Here is a 22,919-nt window from a genome sequence, read left to right on the forward strand (position 1 = left end):
CAAATACTTTGAAATTCACTGTGTGTGTATGTGTGTTTATTCCTCCCATGACACCTAAATTCTTGAGATCTGTGTGGACATCGATGATATTAGACTTGTTCTCTTAATTTTACCATTTTTTTACATACCTATGAACCTGACAGTGGGTTACTCAGTCTCTAACATTTGCATTATTATTTAAAACATGTCTTAAATAATAATTACTTAATTATTATTACATAGAATTATTCCATAATAGTCATGTTATTTTTAAATGCAAGTGTATACTTACAGCCATTGGGTTCTCAAGAGGAATTATACCCTCTTGGTTTAAATTTTAAATTTTAAACCGAGAGGGTATAATTGATAACTGATAATCCTTTTAGAATACCTTCCTGAGTCCTCAGATGCATGTAGACTATATGTTCATAAGTTCTGAAAGTGCTTATTGGGACACAGACTTGAAACAGGAAGCTTTTCCCATCTGTTCTTGAAACCCAGTTGTTCACGGCCCCCGAGAGTAGCTCTTGATGTAGGAACTGGGACGGGTGCTTTTATGTCAATGAGACACTTTGGAAACCCAGTGCTATCACTTTGGACGTTTTGGAACATGAAATAAAGTCGTCCTGTTCATGGTAGGAGCCTGTGTACTTGGTCAGGCTTGAAGGAGGCCTAGGGATAATGTATAAACTACAATGCTTGCGCACCCACTATGCATCAGATACTGAATTAGGCACTTTCCGGATTTCAGTTCAAAGTCTTAGGACAGCTCGCCAAGGTGCAAGTTGTTATCCCCTCTTCAAAGAAGTGATGAATGAGCAGTTTGCCCAAGGACACAAGCAAATAAGTGGCAGAGCTGGTATTTGACGTGAGATCCGTTGGACTTCAAAGCCTGGGCTCTTTTCATGACCCCCCCAGCGTCTAGAGCTGTGTTCTATAGATAATGTCCTAAGGAACACTGCGTTCCTCCAGATAATAATAGGTGTTGCCTGTAAGAATGTCAAATAATGTTTGGAAACACTGGCATTAAAAAGTTAAGCTTTATGCCTACTGAATGTATTATGCTGTAAATCTCTGCAAGATTTAGTCTGTACTATTTCCCAAACTCTTTGGAACACAGAGTGCCTATTTTTATGAGGTGACTGTTAATAACCCTCAGAAAGGTATTTTATAGAGTACCATTTGGGGGTTATTTGGGCCAAACCCAAAAGCAAAGTACAGTCTTCTTCATCCTATAAGATTAATTCATTTCTGAAAAACTGTGGAAGGAGTTTTCCGAAGTCAGAAGCATAAGTTCCATTCATTTGAATGGGAAAAATTATGTTTCTGAGTCCCAGATCAGCACCCATTTGTGTTTAAAAAACAAAAACAAAACTCAATTATATTAAAGAGATATTTCTTCTGTTGAATGTTCCTTATTAGAGTATAATTTTATTGGTTTGTTTTTAGCTCTGTTTACTGTTGGTAGAGCAGTGAGCATGGCTGTCTCTAACTGTCAAGCCCAACAACCTCTCTTCATTCTCGTCTTGTAAAACGTTCTCTGCCTTAGATCCTGAAAACTATCCCACCCTCCTCCTCCTTTAACTCTCCTTCAAAACTCTCCTTCCTGGCCTTCCTCTGCCCTGAGACTTTCCCCCTTTCTGGTCACCTCTTTCCTTAATCCATGGGGCTCCCTTTCTAAGCCGGGCACTTACTCAGCCCTCTCTGTCTGCTCCCAGAGTGAGCTCATGCTTCCTTGTTTGGCTGTGAACTTCATCTCCAGCCTCTTTCGTGAGTTCCAGAATTACATTCCCACCTGATAGGCCACTAGAAACGCAAGTTTCCTATGTCTGAACTGAACTCCCGATCTCCTCTGGATGATTCAACCCCAGATCCTGCTCTTCCTTTCCTTTCTCTTTGGTAAATAGCATCCCATTCCATCTCATTGTGCCCTCCAAGACCTTGGTGCCACCCATGTGATCCCTGTCCCCCACAACCCCCCATTACCCATGTTCCCAAAGTCCCCAAAGTCTGTTCCTTCTACATCCACAGTGGCTCTCCCAGGTTTCCTTCCTCTCCTCCTCCCCAGACCCGTCTCCTCCAGGCCATCACGTCATGGCGGATTCCTTTCATGGGAACCTGCTGGTCTTTCCCTTCCCAAGCCTCCCTGCAGATTGCTCTAGAGTTGTCTTTCTAAACCGCAGGTCTGATAGTTCCCTGTTACCCCCAAATGGACCTTCTATCCTTCTGTTGGCATTCAATTCACTGGTAGCTAGCATGAGCTAATATATATAAAGTGCTTAACTCGGTGTCTTGCATGTCGTGGGTGCTCAAAAATGCACTTTAGACTATTATGACTGAGGTCCCCCAAGGCTTCCAAAGTTGACATAGAGTCTTTCATAGACTCTAACTTTGAATGTGGCTAATTTATTTCATGTTCCATATGTGGCATAAAAGCCTTTATATGGGTACGGAGCCAATGCCTTTATTGATTTGAATTGTAACTACTAGTGAATTAAACGTTCATAGAAGGATAACAGATTTTTTTTTTCTAAAGGAGCAACTGGTTAGTGTTCTGTTGGCTGGCTAGAGAATGGATACCCTAATTATCACAGTGGAGCTACACAGATGGTTTTATAGTTCTACCAGCCACAGAAACATTTTAAAGTAGGTGAGGTGTACCGCTAGCCAGTTTCCACCTCATTGTTTGGCTCCCTCCTACGTGCTTTCACAACAGCCCTGTCTCTTTCTTGGCATATGTGCATCGCTTCAGCGAATTTCTGGGCCCCTTCTCTGTGTTGAGTACTGTGCTGGGTGCTGAAGACGCAGCCGAGAACACGAGCTAACTCATCATAAGTAAGCAGAGCTAAGGACCGGAGTAGGGGTGGGATGGATATTTTAGTTATGAGGGTCAGAGAAGATTTCTCTAGAGAAGTCATATTTAATCAAGACCCGAGTGCTGAGAATGCGCCAACTTAGGGAAGTTCTGGGGCAACAGCATTCCAGGCTGAGGGAGCAGCAAGTGCAAATGCCCCGAGGAGGGAAGCAGTTTAGCACCTTCTAGGAACAGTGTGGAGACCTGGGTGCTGGAACTTAGGGAAGGCAGGTAAGAGATGAGGAAAGAGAGGTTTAGTCTTGCAGGCCACGGTACAGAGTTCGCATTTTATCCTGCCGATAGTGGGAAGCCACCGGAGAACTTAGACAAATAATATCATCTGAATTCCATTCTAGAAAGAGCACTCTGGCTTCTGTATAGAGGCTGGAGTGTAGGGAGGCCAGGATGAGAGGCGGGGTCCAGGTGAACTCGGGTGGCAGAGGCGAGGTGATGGGTTCCGGAGGTGATGGAGTGGCACGTCTTGTTATCCTGAGCACCCCTTGTCTTTCATCACCGCTTCCTCTGAGAGGACTCATTTACAAGGAAGAGCATGTCTATAAAAAGTTAATCACAGGGCAGGGACTCTCGTGCACTAAACCGGGTAAGAGGCATACGTCCTCCATTCCTCTCAAGGAGTGATGCTCCAACGACAAGAATTTCTGCCCCTCCAGGTTGGTAGAGATATTTTTGGTTAAGAGGCCTTTTTGTCCTCTTAAAAAAAATCACACCATTCAAACACTAACCCTTCAAAGACGACTCTTTTGCCTGCCAGAAATAGGGGAGAATGTGGCTCACTTTCATGCCCACTTGCTCCAATGTCCTCCTTCTGGAGATCTTGAGGATCTGACAAACTTCTTTTAAAAAGCAGTGGCTTGCACACTACTTTGTGTTGAAAGGAGGCAGATAGATGTACTAAAACACTTTCAGGAGTAATTTCCACTCATTTCCCGGGAGAAGACATCCTTTGCTGTTAAAACTCTCCCTGGGGGGCAGATGCAAACTCAGACGATGTGGGAATTGCTAGAGGGAGCAGGTGGTGGTTATTTCATAGTATTTATTGTCCCCCAGAGTGCTCTCTAACAGCATATAAATTACCTATTTCCTCCTCTTCTTTCCTTTCCCCTACCTTGTCGGTTACAGGCTCTCTTAGCGCTCGATGTGACAACTCCGGCCGGTGCAGCTGTAAGCCAGGTGTGACAGGAGACAGGTGTGACCGATGTCTGCCAGGCTTCCACACACTCACTGATGCCGGGTGCACCCAAGACCAAAGGCTAATGTAAGTACCCTGCCTGCCAGAGCTGCCTCTGCCATGAATAATGACAATTATATTAACCCTTGTGACCACTTACAGTCCCTGAGCACCTACTGTGTGCCAAACACTGCTTTGAGAACTTCATGTGGGTTATCTCAACCCTCACAATAACCTTAAGAAGTTGGGATTTCCATTATACTCATGGTAAAGATAAGAAATTGATTCCACAAGAGGTTAAATAAATTGCCCCACGTTCCTGGGGAAGGTGGATGTAACAGTCAAGCCCAGAGTCTTGGCTCAGGAACCCACGTTCTGCACCCTGACAGTTGCCCCCTTTAGATGAACAACCATGGATGTAAGAATCTTCAAATTCCTACCTGGGACCTGTTCCAACCCAAATGAGCTTGGAGTAGAGAACTTTTGTGCCTAACTTTAATCTCCATTAGTTTGAAGCAGCTTCTGTCCCTCCTCACATTCTTTGCTGGGAGAAGGTGGAGCATGCATTATAAATCACATATCCAGTCCGCAGAGATGCAAAGTGGGCAGGGCGCTGGGGTGGCTTAGAGGAGGGGGAGCTTGGCAGGGAAGCCATTAGTTCGAAGGCTGCCTGCAGAGGGTTTGTGTCCCCTTGCCCATAGGAGAAGATCCCTCCAGCCATGCTTGGTCTGCCCCAGTCATCACTCTCCCATGTTCTCTTACCCTCTGGGCCTTTGCATAGATTGTTCTCTTCCAGCCTCTCTGCCCCCTTTCCAATGATCTTCAGAGAACCTTCCCTGGGCCCAATCTCCTTTTCGTAACCCTCCTAAAACACAAGTAGATCGTATCACTTCTCTGGTTGCAGTCCTCTGTTAGCTCCCTTTCCCACTCAGAATGTTCAGACTTCTCATCAAAGCCAGTAGGGCCGTGCGAGTTCCTGCTCCAACTTCAGTCATAGGCTCCCCGACTTCTCACCTCTCTCCCCCAGGCTCCCTGCACTCTAGCGCACTAGCCTTCCTTCCCTCCTCCAAAGGAGCCAAGTGTATGTGACCTCGGTCTTGGCCTAGAGCACTGCCCTTCCCCACCCCCCACCCCCAGCCACACAGAGCTTCCTGGGGCTCCATCCCCACCACATCCATCGCCTCACAGAGGCCTTCCATATCCAGTCCCCACTCCTCCATGTTCTGACTCTGTTATTCTACTTCAAATCTCTCATTTTCTATATGTGCTTGTCTGCCTGTCCCTCTCGCTAGAATCTGAGCCCCATTATGACTCTGTCTTGTTCACTGCTGCATCCCTGTAGGAGGCGGCATATAGAGGGTGTTCCAGCTCGGCTACAGCTGCCACCTGCTTTACTGTCCCTGAGACTCCCAGACAACAGCGGTATTTCCCATGTCTTAGTATCCCCAGTGCTTAGCAGCCAGTAGATGTTGTATAATGTCCATTAGAGGGTCTAGATCAGTGGTTCTCAACCTTCTGGCTCTTTAAATACAGTTCCTCATGTTGTGACCCAACCATAAAATTATTTTCATTGCTACTTCACAACTGTAATGTTGCTACTGTTATGAATCGTAATGTAAATATCTGATATGCAGGATGGTCTTAGGCGACCCCCGTGAAAGGGTCGTTCGACCGCCAAAGGGGTCGCGACCCACAGGTTGAGAACCGTTGGTCTAGATAAATAGTACGGAGGGGCTAAGACAGGGAGGAGACCATGGGAATTGAAGGTGAAGATTGGCAAAGGAATCTTCAGGAAGCCTGACAGGACTTGGCAGCTGGTTGGATGAGGAATGTAAGGGAGAGGAAGGAGTCAAGTTCAAGTCTGGGCAGGATTTGGATGGGATCATAGGGCAGTCAGAGGAGGAGCAGATCAGCAGAGTACAGATGACACTTGGGTTTGGATCCATGAGATAACTACATCATTGTGTTCCAAACCGAGTGACAGAGACCCGCTTTGACTGTCAGGGGCCAGTCACTAGTCAAAGCCCTGGTCTGCACGAGACAAGGAGATTGTGCCAACATTAAATAATGAAGAACTTTATTGAGAAAGTCTTGCCAAAAAAAATCAGCCAAACTCAGCAATTCCACTCAAGAGATATGAAAACATATATCTTCACAGAAACTAGTACACACATGTTCAATGGATAAACAAGATATAGTATTCCCACATGATAGGATTTTATTCAGCCCTCAAGAAACAAAGTACTGATACATGGCATGACATGGATGGACCTTGAAAACATACTAAGTGAAAGAAGCCAAACACAAAGAGCCACATATTGTATGATTCCATTCATAGGAAATGTGCAGAAGAGACAGGAAGCTGACTAGTGGCTCCCTCGGGCTGGGTAGGAAATGGAGGGGGATTGCTGACGGACACAGGGCTTCTTTTCGGAGTGAGGAAAATATTCTAAAATTGTGGTGATGGATGTTCAACTCTGAGAAGCTACTAAAAACTATTGAATTGTACATGTTAAATGGGTGAATTACATAGCATGTGAGTTATATCTCAATAAAATTGTTACCCAAAGAAAGAACTAAATGAATTAAAATAGCAAATAGATGGAATTAATCATAATAAAAGCAGATATCATTGAATTAAACAATAGAGAAACAATTTTTTTTTAATATCAACTGAACTAAACAGTCAACCAAACTAGACAGCTTAGTGATGAGTGTGGCTTACATTCTGGCACAAAGCCCCTCCTCTCTTTAGGGGTCGGTAGCAAACAGGTCATGGACCGGCTGCCACCCAGACCACACTGGAGTAGCCCTGGCATAGACAAATGAGTCTGTACAGGGTCGGCAAGGCGTGAGCATGGACAGGGATAGCCACGAGAGGCCTCACTGAAGAGAAAAGATTCGCTCAAGTCGGTGACTTTGGCAGACGAGCACTTGATCTTTATGTGTAAAGTTGGAAACACATCCCTAACTTTTGTTTTCTTCTTTCCCAGAGACCCCACGTGTGACTGTGACCCAGCTGGCGTCTCGGGGCCCTGCGACTCAGGCCGCTGTGTCTGCAAGCCGGCTGTCACCGGGGAGCGCTGTGATAGGTTTGTGAACTCGGGCCTATGGACACAGCTGGGGGAGGCCCTTGGCCACTAGCATAAATCATCCTCTAGTGCAATTATGGGAACGAGACACTTAACAGATGTTGATGACCTTCTTCCTGTCCTCTGTCCTCAAAAACGAAGCTTAAAAAAAGAAATACAACTGAGCCCCCAAATCTCACTGGACTCCATGCGTTAGCTGTGGCTCCTTCTCTTCGTTTGCACCACAGTAGAGGCACAGGGCCCCAGTGAGTGCCCTTGCCAGCTGGCTCTGAATCCCAGGTGCTCAGCTACCAGGTGGTGTGCAGTGACGAGGTCACATGACTCATCTTGCTCCCAGGAAAGGCCTGACCTAATTAAACACGTTGGGAAAATTCTTGTAAGAGGGAATATCGCAGTGTATGGCCATATTTAACCATCGTGTGCAGAAAAGGAGCCGCCCAGGGATGGCACGGTGGCTGCATGCACACACATGAACGGGGGAGATGTAAGAGCACGCAGGCCCCATGCCAAGCTTGGGCAGGTGGCCCCAAGAGAAGAGACCCACCCTCAGCTGCTGCAGTAGGACATTCCTGTGTAGACACTGCCCAGACCTAAAGCTCTGTCCTCTCCCCACCCCCTCCACTCAGTCTGAGATTGTGGCGAGCAGAGGGCTGTGGCGAGGCCCTAGGGGTAAAGGCTTCCTTCTCATTTCCTCCCAAGTAAGAAAGCAGTTCTTTGGCACCCTGCCAATCACTCCTACCTGGGCAGAGGCAATGCCAGGCACATTCCAATCTCCGTTTTCAAGGGGGTTCTTTGCTGCTGAGGTGGGGAGAAGGAAACGCAGCTTCAGAGTTAAAAGAGGAGTCACTTTTTGAAAACGTTTTTAATTTCAAAATATAACACAGAAATAGAGAGCCACATAAAACCAATGTTGTCAGCACCACCAATTGTAGGAAATAGACCTCGGCTGAAAATGTGGCATCCCAACGACACCCTCCCTCCTCCCTGGAAGTGGCCACTATTCTGACTTCTAGGGTGATCACTTCCTTACTTTTCTTCATGATTTGTTATGCAAGTGCATCCCTATAAACACTATTAGTTAGTATTGCCTGATTCATTCACTTTCCTCCCTTTGTCATGCCCTCTCTACCCTTTCTGGACCTCCCTCCCTCCCTCCCTCTCCCTCCCTTCCTTCTTCTTTCCTTCCTTGTTTTTAAATTTCTTTTAATCTACAGGTTTCCTCCATAGAAACCATATGATTTTTTTTAAACCCTTGCCCTATAGAGAAAAAGCCATGCTTATTTACTTACAGCTGTTCTCTGAAGCATCACAGCCAACTTGCTTTTCTGGGATTTTGCACAATGAACATACGCCCGACCTATGGTCCAGTGAGTTAGACCACATGGATTAGAAACAAACGTGCTTGAGTTTGCATCTTGCCTCAGCCACTTACCAGCTGAATGAACAGGCTTCTTAACCTCTCTTGGTGTCTTCATCTCAGAAAGTTGGAAATAACAATTGCTATCTCATAGGGCTGTGGTGAGGATTAAATGAGAGAGCACACATCAGGTGCCTGGCATTTCATTTGAAGTGTTAAATAAATGATACTTGAAACTATCGGTATTTCATGTAGAGGGATGTGGTAAACTTGAACAGGGAAAAACATGAGTCCTCCCTAGCTTCCCCTGCCCTCTTCTCTGTGACCCCAACATCTGGGACTTGTGTGGCAGCTGTGGTCCTCAGAGAAGCCCCTGGACAGCTCGAGCTGGGAGAGAGGTGGAACTCTAGCCCACACTTTGCTTCTGTAGAGAGTCTCTAGCCACCCTTTGTCGTAGCCTCACCTGCCCCTTTCCTCGCTGGGCCAGAGCCCGGGGACAAGGGGCAGGGATGCTAGCTAACACCTAGTGCTCTGGTTGGGGGAGGGGGGTCGGTGGGGCTAAGTGGGTGCTGGGACTGGAGCATTTGCTTTCCTTTCCTGCGCCCTCCCTCCCCCTTTTGTCCCCATGAAGCCCTTACTCCAGGATGAGTCCAGCTCTGCATAGCCCTGCCCTACCCTACCCCACCCCATGTTGCCCACATGACCTCCACTCAGTTCCTCACCAAGAATGGGGAAATCACTAAGTTTCCAAACCACCAATTCACACATGATTCTGCTCTACTAGAGGGAGAGAAAGTGAATGCGCCCCATGCTCTGTCACTAGGTGGGGAAGCGGGGGTGGGTTGGGGTGGGGGGAGGGCCTGTGATTGTCCCCAGGTGGTCTGGGAGTGGGGATGGCATGTATAATTTGTATTTAGCCCCTCTGGGAATGAACAGGCCCGGGTGGGAGAGAAAGTAGGAAAGAACAGTCATTATATTCTCTACATGGACTAAGAAATAGCCTATAGCCCTGGCCGGTTTGGCTCAGTGGATAGAGTGTCGGCCTGTGGACTCAAGGGTCCCAGGTTTGATTCTGGTCAAGGGCATGTACCTTGGTTGCGGGCACATCCCCAGTGGGGGGGGGGTGCAGGAGGCAGCTGATCGATGTTTCTCTCTCATCAATGTTTCTGACTCTCTATCCCTCTCCCATTCTCTCTGTAAAAAGTCAATAAAATATATTTTTTTAAAAAAAGAAAGAAAGAACCTATACTATTATCCTGACTTCCAAAATGCCCCTGCAGGTGTCGACCAGGGTACTATCACCTGGATGGAGGAAACCCGGAGGGCTGTACCCAGTGTTTTTGCTACGGGCATTCAGCCAGCTGCCACAGCTCTGGGGACTACAGCGTCCACAAAATCACCTCTGCCTTCCATCAGGGTAAAGTCCTCTGTTTTCTAGAATTTCTGTTTTTAACATTGGACAGGGCTCTGTGCTGACAGATAACCACATGGCCATCCATAGGACGGGAGTCTGGGGTCACCTTTAGCAACTCTCTTCTAGCTTCTAATGTGCATTATTATTACAGGCCAATCAGGCAGACTCTGGTATCTTGAAAAAGTTATAACTGAACAAGTTACTCATACCAGCGTATGAATAACTTAAAAGAATCACTGAAAAGAGACCAGGGTTTCATTTCCCTGCATTTCCCATCCCCATCTGTTTCAAAACCACAAAGAATCATTCAGTGGATTGAGTGCGGCGGGAGGGGCTCTTATGAGCTCCTTCCTGGAATTCACACTCACTAATCATACTCCTTTCACATACATTAAATGAGTTAATTTATGTGAAATTAGTTCCCAAGCTACAAAGCACCATAAAAATGTGGGAGATCCAGATGATTCCAACTCTGAATTTCCCTTTGAACATACTGGACCCTCTTTCCTCACTAAGGCCAGACACTGTTTATGTCAATAAAATAATATTCCAAATTACAGGCAGATGAAAACGTGCTCTCTTCTCACAAGAGACACAAAGACTAGAAGTCAATGCAGCTGTGGGCAGAGCAGATGAGGTTGAGACCCAAGCAGAGAGGAGCCTGGGGAGTTTTGAGGACTGGACATGAGGATGGAAATATTAGGAAAACCCCACTTGCTACTCACCGCTAGGACTTTTTGGCAAGCACATCTTGCCTTGTTTATCTCAGTAGATGGTGTGTCCGAATGCAGAGTGGTTTTATTTGTCTTCCAGATGTTGACGGCTGGAAGGCTGTCCAAAGAAATGGGTCTCCTGCAAAGCTCCATTGGTCACCCCGCCACCGGGACGTGTTTAGCTCGGCACGACGATCGGACCCTGTCTATTTTGTAGCTCCTGGTATGTACGGCGTTTGTCCTATAGAAGCCAACCTATAAGACTAGGAAGTGAGGATAGAGGAGCGGAGTTGGAGAAGAGAAACCATGTCCCTTAGTGTTCAGGGCAGCAGTATCCGCAGCCGACGGTTGGGGCTTCAGTCCAGTTTGACAAAGTCATGGCACAACAGAGCAGAATGGGTGTCCAGGCGGTCAGACCCTGGGTGAGGGTCTTACTTTAATCAAAGGGGAAGTTTCTAGGTTTCCCACCAAGACAAGATATAAAAGATATAGGGACTGCAGTCAAATCCGTGGGCCTGTTGAGAAGCAGATGGAAAAGCAAAAACAAGGCATTTCTCAAAGCTTTAAGCACTTATAGATTTAAAAATAGTCAGTAGTATAGGAAAACTGGATGGCAAAGCTCTGGTGAGAATGCTAATCCTAGTCACGTCCTTACCTGATATGTGATTGCTGGATGAGTTGTCCTCTTAACCTTCCAAACTTCAGTGCTCTCAGCTGTTAAATGGGAATTGAAATGCCTGCCTCCAAGTATTATTGCCATCAAATGTAATGGTGTCTGTGAAAACATTCTGTAAACTCTACAGCAGAGGTGGGGAGCATCCGGCCCGCGGGCCATGTAAGGCCTGTGAAATCATTTGGCCTGGCCCTGTTAAGGCATTAGGGGTGAGTTAATTAAATGTTTGACCAAATATAGCAGGCTAATTTTTAAGTTGATAATTCTGTGGCAGAACATGATATAAATATCCAAATGGCCCGTGGCAGAACAAAGGTTCCCCACCCCTGCTCTAAAGCATTAGGTAACAAATGGCACTATTGCCGGTATACCTGGGATGTCAACATACTGGTCTGTCACAGGGCCATGCCATGAATCATCTAATACAGCGGTCACCAACCTTTCGGACCTCATGGACCACCAGTGGTCCACGGACCACCAGTTGGCGACCGCTGATCTAATAGATGGAACTGTGTGATAATGAGGCCCTTTTAGCATTTCCGTAACTAATCCGTCTTTGTAGCTGACAGCAGTGTGACCATGTCCAGTGCCATGAACTGGCTCTTCCGAAGGGTGGTTTGGGGCAGGGTGGTGGGTGGATAATACAAGCTCCAACAGAAATGGCCAACATTAGTGCAGACTTGCTCCCTAATTTGCTTCTCCAGCTTCACACTGATCTCAATCTCTTCAAATTCTATTTCACAGCCAAATTTCTCGGGAATCAGCAGGTGAGCTATGGGCAAAGCCTGTCTTTTGACTACCGTGTGGACAGGGGAGGCAGACACCCATCTGCCCACGACGTGATCCTGGAAGGTGCTGGTCTCCGGATCACAGCTCCCTTGATGCCGCTTGGCAAGACACTGCCTTGTGGGATCACCAAGACTTACACATTCAGGTAAGAAGAGAGACTACCAGTGGGTCCAATAGAACAAGCTGTGATTGCAGTCAAGTTCCTTCCTTCATTCACTCAATCATCATTTGTTCATTCAACAAACTTTTCTGAGCACCTTTTATGTACCAGCCATGGTGTTATGTGCTGAGACAGGACATGACTCCCGCCCTCAAGCCTCTCACAGGCTAATGAGGGAGAAAAATAAACAAATGGTTACAGTGCAGCTTATAAGGTAGATAAGGTGGACACGGGTTTTGAACACACACAGGCAAAACTAACTCACACTGGAGTGATCAAGGAAAGAGCCTCAAGAAGATGTGACAGTGAAGAGCAACTCTCTAAGGAAAGAAGAGGGAAAAGGTTAACAAGGCAGAGAAAAATATGCTTGAGGGAGGTTGCGATTTAGGGAACTCCAGGTAGTTACGCATGAGTGGAGCGTGGAGTGGGGGAGAGGAACACACTGAGAAGTGAGGTCAGAGAAAGAGGTGGGAGGAGTGAGCTCAAGGACAGCCCTGTGTCTGTCTAAGGGGGTTGCTCATTCTCCTGCGAAATGGGAATTTTGAATGGTGGGTACAGAGAGGTTGGGGGAAGGGGCTGTGCCTTCTAAGTGCTCAGTATTGATTAGAAGCTTGGAAATCAAGACGAAGAAATATGGTCTTTGTCCTCCAAGAGTTCACGGTCTAGTAGAATATATTAACCTGTCAACAAGCCAGCATAGTACAGTACAAAAATTGCTTCAGCGGTGTGCATGCTCATGGGGACTTGGGAGGAGAGGAAAGAGTGCCCAGTTCTGCCTGGAGGAGTCACAGAAAGCTTCGCGGAGGAGGCAGCATGTGGGCTGAGGACAGAAAGAAGGGCAGGACTTTCCCAGGGACAAAACCAAGACAACTGTGCATGTCGATGTAGGTGAGAGTGGGAAGGGCATCATACAGGGGGAATTGGCGAGAGCTATTTGTGGCTGCTACACCGCATGTATAAGGGAGGTGGACAGAGAAGGTTGAAAAGACCGGGAAAGGACCCACAGGGTGGTCCTTGTATGTCATGCAAGGTGCTGAGGTCTTGTCCATGTCTGTAAGAGAATGGAAAGCTTACTGAGACACTGGAGGTCAAGAAGTGGTATGATCAGGTATGAAGGCTGGTGCAAATACCATGTGGAGGATACTTCAGGTGAGGTCCTTAACTGGACCATCCAAACACACGCACAGTGGTTCAAGCGACAGTTGCTGGAGGCCTAGCCCAGGGCAGCGGTAAGGGAAATGGAGTTAGAAGGCCCACAGCACACACACAGTGTGTACTTAAATAACGGAGTGCAGTTTATGCCAGTGGTACACACACAGCCCTCCCAACTGAATTACCCAGTCCCACCTTCTCAGCCTGGGGCACTTTGCTCTCTGAGATTCCGCTTATAGGGTTTTCCATGTGTGAGCCTTCCGGAATCCCAGGTGAAGTGACAGTCACCTCGGGGGTTCCTATGGCAGCCTGTGCATGCATGTGCTATAACACTCGCTGCATTGTGTCATAATTATTCACCTACGACTCCCCTGGCTGGTGCTGACCACCTCACCCCAGTGTCTCTGTGTCTTCCATCCTAACACAGTTTCTGGCCCCAACCAAGTGCACAGTTAACTTTGTTTAACCAGTCAGTGAATGAAACAAAAGGGTCGGGGTTGTTCCTGGAAGAGCAAATCCAGGAAACAAAAACATAAAAAAGAATAGTTCAGGGGCTGGCGATATGATGGAGTGAGGCACTATGATGCCTAATTAGGACGCAGAGAGCAAGTCCAGGAAACAAACAAACAAATAAATAAAACATAAAAAAGAATAGTTTAGGGGCTGGCGATGTGATGGAGTGAGGCACTATGATGCCTAATTAGGACGCATGAGATGTAGAAGGTGGAAACTAACTTTCTGAAATGTGCTCAGATAAATTATTTAAACAAACAAACAAAAAAATGAATGGTAGCTCTTGGGGATCTGAGTTGAGGATCAGAACTTCTTGAACCCAGAGATGCTTCTAATATTGGGTTCTGCGTGACCAAGAATAGAAAGTGGTCTCTGAGGACTTGGGCCAGCACTGGATGCCACGAACCCTGGAGCTTGCTTCCTACACTGGATTCCCCCCCATCACGTCCTGTGGGGCCTGCTTCCCACGGAGTGAGAAAGCCCTATGTTGCGCCTACAAGGACGTGGCTGCTGGTCCTTTGCCTCTTCTCTAAGCAGGGCTGTGAAGGGCTTGGCTGTTCCTGGGCATACTTTGTAGCAGGTGTACAAATGATAAGGCTTGAAAAGAGTTAGATCTTTAAGCCTTTGGTTTTAAATCCTGCAGATTAAATGAACATCCAAGCAGTAACTGGAGCCCCCAGCTGAGTTACTTTGAGTACCGGAGGTTACTGCGGAACCTCACAGCCCTCTGGATCCGAGCTACCTACGGCGACTACAGTAAGTGACTGGGAGAAACAGAGTTCCCTCCCCTCAGGTTTTCCTTCCATTTGCTTCAGCGCGCTAACGTTCAGCCACCCAAGCAAGTAGATAAACTGCTCCATGGTTTCAGTGTAGGGTCTCTGCGTTGAATTTTTCGATTCTAGAAAAAGTCGTTAAAAAGGAATGTTTCTCTCAAAAGAGGTGTCAGCACCAACGAAGAGTGAATGATGATGCTTCCTTGCTAAAAAGAGTCTCTGGATTTAGATGGAAGCTGGTGATTGGAAGACAGTCTACAGCACACGGGCCCGTTCCCTTAGCCGGGAAACCATACCTGTGACGCAGACCCTTTATCCCTTGGGCAGCTTTTCCTTTGGGATTACACTCGGTGCTTCCATGTTCGCACATCATCACATAGTCCGTTACTCCTGTTTATTGAGAATCCGATGGAAGTTATTGAAGTGAGTGTTCCTTCAGCTTTTGGCCCCCATGTGAAAAGGAACCACGGCTGTGTGTGCCATTCCCACGTCACCGATGCAGCGAATAAAGCAGGGCGTAGAAAGGTGTTTCCTAACAACACATTGAGTCTTTACTGTGTGCCAGGCACATGATACCATATGCGTTGTCTCATCTAATTTTCACAGCAAACATGGGCAGTAGATCGCACTGTTACTTCCACAGTTGAGGAGACACATTCATGCAAAGGTTATGTGACTCACAGCCTGTGAGGGTGGAGCCAGAATTTAAACTCTGATTCTTCTGACCCCAGAGCCTGTGTGCTCAGTCATGACGGACGGCTATGCCTCCACGCATGGCGGAGTGAGTGAACACCACCTATGACAGTGAGTTAGGAAAGATCAAACCCAAAGAGAGGCCCGCCTGTCTATCTTTATTCAGACCTTGCCACCTGCTCTGTCTAACCCAGCCGTGGGCAAACTATGGCCCGCGGGCCAGATCCGGCCCATGTACCCTTTTATGTAATGATGTTTACTTTGAATTTATATTAGTTCACACAAACACTCCATCCATGCTTTTGTTCCGGCCCTCCAGTCCAGTTTAAGAACCCATTGTGGCCCTCAAGTCAAAAAGTTTGCCCACCCCTGGTCTAACCTGTTCTCTCCACTGCAGGCACTGGCTACCTGGACAACGTGACCCTGATTTCGGCCCGCCCCATCTCCGGAGCCCCCGCACCCTGGGTTGAACAATGTGTATGTCCTGTTGGGTACAAGGGGCAGTTCTGCCAGGATTGTGCTTCTGGCTACAAAAGAGATTCACCCAGACTGGGACCTTTTGGCACCTGTATTCCATGTAACTGCCAAGGGGGCGGGGCCTGCGACCCGGACACAGGTGAGTGAAATGAACACCTGGACCAGGGGGCTGGGTGCAGCCAGGCGACTGGGGTCTCCCGAGGATGAGCTAGAACTGTGTAAGAAAGCCTGCGCCTGAACTCATTTCAGAGATGGAAAAGGATTAAGGAAAGCCGGGCTGGGGTCGGGGAAGATGGACACAGGTGCTCTGTGACACCCAATCCTTTTCATTGTGGAAATGCCACCAGGTTGTGGGAAAGGTGCTAGGTTACAGGAAATGGCTGTCCTGGTTCAGCGCTGGGGGTGGGCGGGGAGTTGGTGTCAAGTTGCAAGAATTATATGGGGAGATCAAAGGCAGTGCCAAGGCCTGGATGAATGTTGGGACAGGACACATGGTGTCAGGCAGGGGGAGGGGGCCGGGGGCACAGTGTGAAGCTAAGGAGAGGAGAGGAAGTGCATGTCTACTCCACATGGGAGAGTGAGGGTGAGATGCAGGTCCTCGGCCATGTTTAGAGTTGGTACCAGGGCAAAGGTGAACGCCAGTGTTTCAGAAAGCTTCAGAAAGGAAGGCATTGGGTTACTAAGCCCTGACCCCCGACATCACCTGAATTGCAGGAAGTGTAGTTTACCCTGCTCATGGCTGCGTCTCCATTCTGCCTCTGCCTCCCAGGGGACTGCTACTCCGGGGATGAAAACCCTGACATCGGGTGTGCCGACTGCCCCCTGGGCTTCTACAATGATCCGCACGACCCCCGAAGCTGCAAGCCGTGCCCCTGTCGCAACGGGTTCAGCTGCTCCGTGATGCCCGAGACAGAGGAGGTCGTGTGCAATAACTGCCCCCTCGGGGTCACTGGTAAGGCCCGCGCCACCTGTCCTGATGCCGTGAATTCGCGGACCGAGCTTCTATTCCAAGGAATTTCTAGGGAATTATAATTACTAAATGGGCTTATTCTAAAGATACGACGATTTCGATGCCCGAGAGGTGAAGTGGGTTGAGGAAGGGCTGGGTGTACAGGGAGGGAACATCTGAGCTGTCTGAGGAGGTTTGTAATTAGGAGATGACGTGTTCAGACAAAAGACATGCTTTGGCTCGGTTTTTAAAAGTGAACCAAGGTAGAGAAGGAAAACGTACCTTGGAAATGTCACGTCTGCCGTCGGTCAGTCTGAAAGGAGAGTTCATTTGTCAGCGGCAGCCTTGAGAGTATTGCTCCAAGCCCGCCTCACCCCACCATCTAGTTCACCGGAAAGCAAGAGCCAACCCCTTGCCAGGGCCTGCTCCTGAGGCTGTTGTTCTGGGGTTCGGGGTGGGGAAGGGGGGGAAGCTTCTCTAGACGCCACAAGTACTTCCTGCCTCTGAGTCTGGTCTCGCTGCCGATGGATGACCCCCTGGGCTTGTCCATTGTTCCTTCCAGGTGCCCGCTGCGAGCTCTGCGCCGAGGGCTACTTCGGGGACCCCTTTGGGGAGCGTAGCCCAATGAGGCCTTGTCAGCCCTGTCAGTGTAACAACAACGTGGACCCCAGCGCCTCCGGGAACTGTGACCGCCTGACGGGCAGGTGTCTCAAGTGCATCCACAACACAGCCGGCGCCCACTGCGACCAGTGCAAAGCAGGCTACTTCGGGGACCCCTTGGCTCCCAACCCAGCGGACAAGTGTCGAGGTAGGACTGCGTCCCCAAGCAGGTGTGTGTGTGTACACGCAAGCTTGCTGGTATGTACACATGTAAGAACGTGCTAATCGGCAAGGCCAGCAGCAGGTCGTATTGCGATGCTACTTGGGTTTCTCGGACCAGGTGGCCCATGAACAGCCGAGACCCGTCGCCTGTCGGGCCTTGGACCAGTTCCCCTGTAGCAGGGCTGGAGCACAGAGCTGGCGGGCGTCGAATGGGTAAAGCCGGGGAGGAGAAGTGAACAAGGTCAGGTTTACATTCCTAAGTGGAAGAGGAGATAACGTGGGGCCCCAGGCTCTGCCCAGTCCCGAGGCTGGTGGGCAGGGAAGTGGCTGCCACACCTGTTACAGGACAGGAATAAATGACTGGCCACTGAGCCTGAACAAGCTGAGGCGGGGCGGGGAGTGGGCGGTGAAGTAGTTTGAGACCCTCTCGGGAAGTCGGTGTCATTGATGTGTAGAAAGGCAACGGTCAAAACGTCTCCTAAAGAGACGCGGCTTCCAAGCAGCAGCTGTCTGGGGTGTCCTAATGCTGCTCAGATCAGAGCGTGGATGTGCCGCCGGCGCCTCTTGGCTCCGCCCTCCTGTCCCGCCTCTGCACAGGTGACATTCCAGAGGCAAATGCAATCCCAGGAGCTGGCCTCACCACAGACTCACCCCTTGGTCGCAAGGGTCTCAGACCAGGCCTGGTGCCCAGAACTTAGGAGCTTGCTTGTCACAAGGCCCAGAGTGGCTCTGGAAGCCCAGATTGGAGGATACCTGATTCCCCAGGCGTCTGCCGGGGCCCAGAGCCTCCCACTGACACCAGAGTGTCCACCCAGGAAATGCCCGAGGACCTCCGTGCAACCCGGGCTTGCAACCCGGGGTTTCTGCCCAGGGACACGAATCCCACCTGCCCTGACCCCAACCTGTGGGTTTGCTGTGATGTGCTAGAAAGTGCCCCATGGTGGGAAAAGCCTACAAGTCCAGCTTTTTAACATACCTACTGTAGTATTCCGATTCTACCAGTTAATTTCTTTGAGCTTCAGTTTCCTCATATGGATGAATAATATTTAACTCAAAGTGGTTGCAAAGATAAGACAGCATAGAGAAAGTATACTGTAAACCAGATAATTCTAGTTATCAGAGGCTATTAATAGGGATTTCACTGGCTTTAGACCATACATTTCTTCACGCAGCTATCTTTTGTGAAGCACCTACCAGGTACCCAACGTGGAGCTTGATATTAAGGTTATAATGATGAGTAAGTCAGTCCCAGTTCCCAAAAAGCTCATACGCTAATAAGGAAGCTACAAATACATAAGCAAAGAATGACAGTACAGTAAGATATGTGATTATTACTACACTAGAGGCCCGATGCACAAAATTCGTGCAAGAGTAGGCCTTCCTTCCCCCAGCTGCCAGCACCGGCTTCCCTTCGGCACCCGGCACCTGAGATCCAGGCTTCCGTCTGGCCACCGGCAGGCACCCAGGACCCAGGCTTCCCTTGCAGCCCCAGCTTCGTCCACAAAGTTGTCTGGAAGGACGTCCAGTCTAATTAGCATATTATGCTTTTATTATTATAGATACTGAGTATTTTGTGAGCACTGAACATAGAGCAGCCCAGAGAATCACTGTACCTCCATTAGAATGATGTCTCACCTTCCGTTATATCCTCAGCCTTTAGAATAGAATGTGGCACATAGTAGGTGCACAATTAATTTGACCGACTGATTAAAGGTATTACTTTCTTACTGCATTTCATACATCAAAGGCATCAGGACAGAAGGAAAAGGGCATTGGCTCTTTTCAAGTTCTCCTTCGAGCTGGCCATTTACTTGCTGTGTGACCTTGAACAAGTTACTTAACCTCTCTGAGCTCATATTCCTCATCTGTAAAATAGAAGAAGTCAACATCTGGCACAGATTAGTCCCAGAAGAAATGCTATTCACCTTGTGAGCAAAGTCAGAGTGCCTGCTGAATCTCCAACAGGCTTACAAGTTAACAGGAGGGAAAATATAAGTGCCACTAGAAGGGATGGGCTGTCGTAATATTTCTTCACCCCCACACACAGCAAACAAACTTGCCAGATGATTCCTGAAACCTAACTGTATTAGGAATGTGCTTAGAGCCATAGCCAAGAGATGCATCTCACCCAATGTGAATCAGTGACACGGTATGAGTGCTGACTTGATCTTCCTTTTATTTTGCTATACCTCCAGTTTCTGGACTTAGCTTGGTAGGAATGGTTTGTCTTTTGTCTCTAGCTTGCAACTGTAACCCAATGGGCTCTGAGCCTGTGGCGTGTCGAAGCGATGGCAGCTGCGTTTGTAAGCCAGGATTTGGTGGCCCCAACTGTGAGCACGCAGCATTAACCAACTGCCCAGCTTGCTATGATCAAGTGAAGATTCAGGTGGGCATGCTAACCCCCCGTCACCTCATGAGTAAAGTCTTCCAGTGTCTACTGGTTGGTTCTGCCATAGCTCTAGGACCCTCCTAGTCTCCTTGGGGGGTGGAGGGAAGGGTTACTATTTTTTCTCTAAAAATTACTGTATTAAAAAATACTTTATAACAGTAATAACACTTCTGATTTATGTTCTTCCATGTGTCATTTGAAAACCCCTTTTGTAGATATCGTCTCATTTGGTATTTGTGATAGCTTAGGTAAGTTGGGAGAAAAAGCATGCTGACCTCAGTTTTCATTGAGAAAACAGTCTCAAAAAAATGTGCAGCCTTTTGAAGTCACACGACCACGTGGACCTGGGAATCCCACCCATGCCCCTGACTTTGAGTTCAGTGATTTTCCCACTATAATATGCCACTTCCTAGGATTTTTTCCCAAGAGCTGTCCTTGTAAGGCAAATGAAGAAAAACATAAACACACAAAAGATATGAGGAGTCCAGAAGGTCTCAAAGCTGTCTAAACAGAGATAGCTTTCAGAAATGTCTCATTTATATTCCAGAGAAGAATGAAATTGATGTTGTTGTTAATTATTAAATAGTATCTTACTGGAATGAGGGGTGGGGGAAGAAGGGGCCCAAAGAGAACCCTAAATGTAGGACAAACTCAACCTGTTTTTCTAAAATATATTTTTATTGATGTCAGAGAGGAAGGGAGAGGGAGGGAGAGAAAGATAGAACATCAATGATGAGAGAGAATCATTGATCGGTTGCTTCCTGCGCACCCCACACTAGGGATTGAGCCTGAAACCTGGGAATCGAACCATGAACTCCTGGTTTATAGGTTGATGCTCAAACACTGAGCCACACAGGCCGGGCAGCCTGTTTTAAAATTTACGTATTTAACCATCCCTCTATAGCAATTTCTTTGTTCCAGGCACTGTTCTTAGCACTATAGAAATATTGAGTCCAAGTAATAACTCTATGAGATATTATTGTTATTATCCCCACTTATGGGTAAAGAAGTGACATGCCCAAGGTCACAGAGCTAGTGAGTAGTGGGGCCGAGAGTCCAGGCCTACAGTCTGAACTTTGGACCACCATGGCCTGCTATGCATTTCTGGGCCTTTAGCTTCTATCCCCTGGATACCTGCTGTCTGACCATGATGTGTTCTGATCCTTTTCCCTGTGTGGTTTCAGATGGATCAGTTTGTGCAGCAGCTCCAGAGCCTGGAGGACCTGATTTCGAAGGCTCAGGGCGGTGGAGGAGGAGCACCCAACGCGGAGCTGGAAGGCAGGATGCAGCAGGCTGAGCAGGCCCTTCGGGACATGCTGAAAGAAGCCCAGATTTCACAAGGTGATGGAGGCCACTTCCCCTTCAGACAGGAGAGAATGCATAGTCCTAGAAAGCATTGCCACCTGAGGTCTCAGACTCTTCTCTGGGTACCAGTTCAGCAGGTATCGCTGCCCAGCCCTTGCGGAGGGGCAAGGACTGTCTGTGACATTCTCCTGGGAAATGAATGGTGGAGATAAAAGAGCAGTTGCATGCATTCATCTATTGAGTTTGCACCAACTTGCCATAGGCCAGCCGAAGTCCCCTTGTCAGCCCTCTAGTATGATTGATCACCGTGCTGACTTCAACAAAGCTCATCCTCCCTTTCCTTGTTTCTGTCCAGGGGCCATGCGGTCTCTCAGCCCCCGGTTGGCCAAGGCAAGGAGCCAAGAAAATACCTACCGGAACCGCCTGGATGAGCTCAAGATGACGGTGGAGAGGTTTCAGGCCCTGGGCAGTCAGTATCAGAATCGAGTTCAGGACACCCGGAGGCTCATCACTCAGATGCGCCTGAGCGTGGAGGAGAGCGGGTCTTCTCTGCGCAACACGGTAGGTGGTGCTGGCCGAGGGTGCTGAGACAGGGCTGTGTCGGGGACCGTCCGCAGGCATCACTGGCTCACTGGCTGTTTCTCGGGTTTTCTCGTCCATCTGGCAGAGAGTTGGACTTCTGTCCCTTGAAACAGTCACACCTGATTTTGTGTTCTTTAGCGTCCTCCCCTCCCCCATTTCCCATTTTACTGCGCTATGTTACTCTTCCTGATTCATTTCTTGCTAACCATGTCTTCCTCTTGGGCCTGTCTCTTCTCCCTTCTCTCTGTCTGTCTTCTAGCTTGTTAGCTCCCAGAGGGCAGGATCTGGGTTCATATTCACATTCTCAGATCCCCAGCACAGTGTGTGGCTGTGATGTTTGCTGCAGGAATGAATGAAGAAACAACCGAAAGAACAAATGAAAAGTAAAGGAAGGAGGGCATGGAAATATGGTCCTGAAAATGGGAAATAACAATCGTTGCTAGTGGGGCTGGGTGGAGGTGGAAGAGGGTATATGAGGGGTAAATGGTGATGGGGGGAAAATTTAAAAAAAAAGTAAAGGGAAAAAAATGGTCAGTATGATTGTCTTGATGATGTAGTTTGTAGTATGGTAGGAGGGAGAAATTTGAATGAGCACTCTTCTATTTCAGAATAAAGAAGGTAAAGTGACAGTTATATAAGTGGGTGGGTGGAAGATGAATAAAGGAAATTAGAAGACAGATTATTTTTTTTAATATATTTTATTGATTTTTTACAGAGAGGAAGGGAGAGAGATAGAGAGTTAGAAACATCGATGAGAGAGAAACATCGATCAGCTGCCTCCTGCACATCTCCTACTGGGGATGTGCCCGCAACCCAGGTACATGCCCTTGACCGGAATCGAACCTGGGACCTTTCAGTCCGCAAGCCGACGCTCTATCCACTGAGCCAAACCGGTTTCGGCGACAGTCAGATTATTATACTGAGGAAAATTTATTGTCGAAAATTTAGAAAATAAATAACTCCTCCCCCCTGTAATCCCATTACTAAGAAATAACCACCATTATAACTTGATATATAGTCTACTGGACTTGGAATACATATGAA

The 22,919-nt window shown here is 48.0% G+C and overlaps 1 protein-coding gene across 1 annotated transcript in view; it reads left to right on the forward strand.

The window, feature by feature from the left end:
- LAMC2 (laminin, gamma 2) overlaps positions 1-22,919 on the forward strand; it is a gene marked incomplete at its 5' end in the record, with an annotated part of 56,303 nt that overhangs the window by 21,624 nt on the left and 11,760 nt on the right. Inside the window, 12 exons of the mRNA XM_005881327.2 lie at positions 3,974-4,109; positions 7,016-7,114; positions 9,752-9,888; positions 10,699-10,821; positions 12,016-12,205; positions 14,529-14,641; positions 15,749-15,967; positions 16,598-16,780; positions 17,340-17,585; positions 19,840-19,985; positions 21,173-21,329; positions 21,649-21,854. Coding sequence (XP_005881389.2) covers positions 3,974-4,109; positions 7,016-7,114; positions 9,752-9,888; positions 10,699-10,821; positions 12,016-12,205; positions 14,529-14,641; positions 15,749-15,967; positions 16,598-16,780; positions 17,340-17,585; positions 19,840-19,985; positions 21,173-21,329; positions 21,649-21,854 — 1,955 coding nt within the window. The remainder of the gene's footprint in view (positions 1-3,973; positions 4,110-7,015; positions 7,115-9,751; positions 9,889-10,698; positions 10,822-12,015; positions 12,206-14,528; positions 14,642-15,748; positions 15,968-16,597; positions 16,781-17,339; positions 17,586-19,839; positions 19,986-21,172; positions 21,330-21,648; positions 21,855-22,919) is intronic.

Source organism: Myotis brandtii, unplaced genomic scaffold (assembly GCF_000412655.1).
Source record: "Myotis brandtii unplaced genomic scaffold, ASM41265v1 scaffold678, whole genome shotgun sequence".
NCBI classification, from domain to species: domain Eukaryota; kingdom Metazoa; phylum Chordata; class Mammalia; order Chiroptera; family Vespertilionidae; genus Myotis; species Myotis brandtii.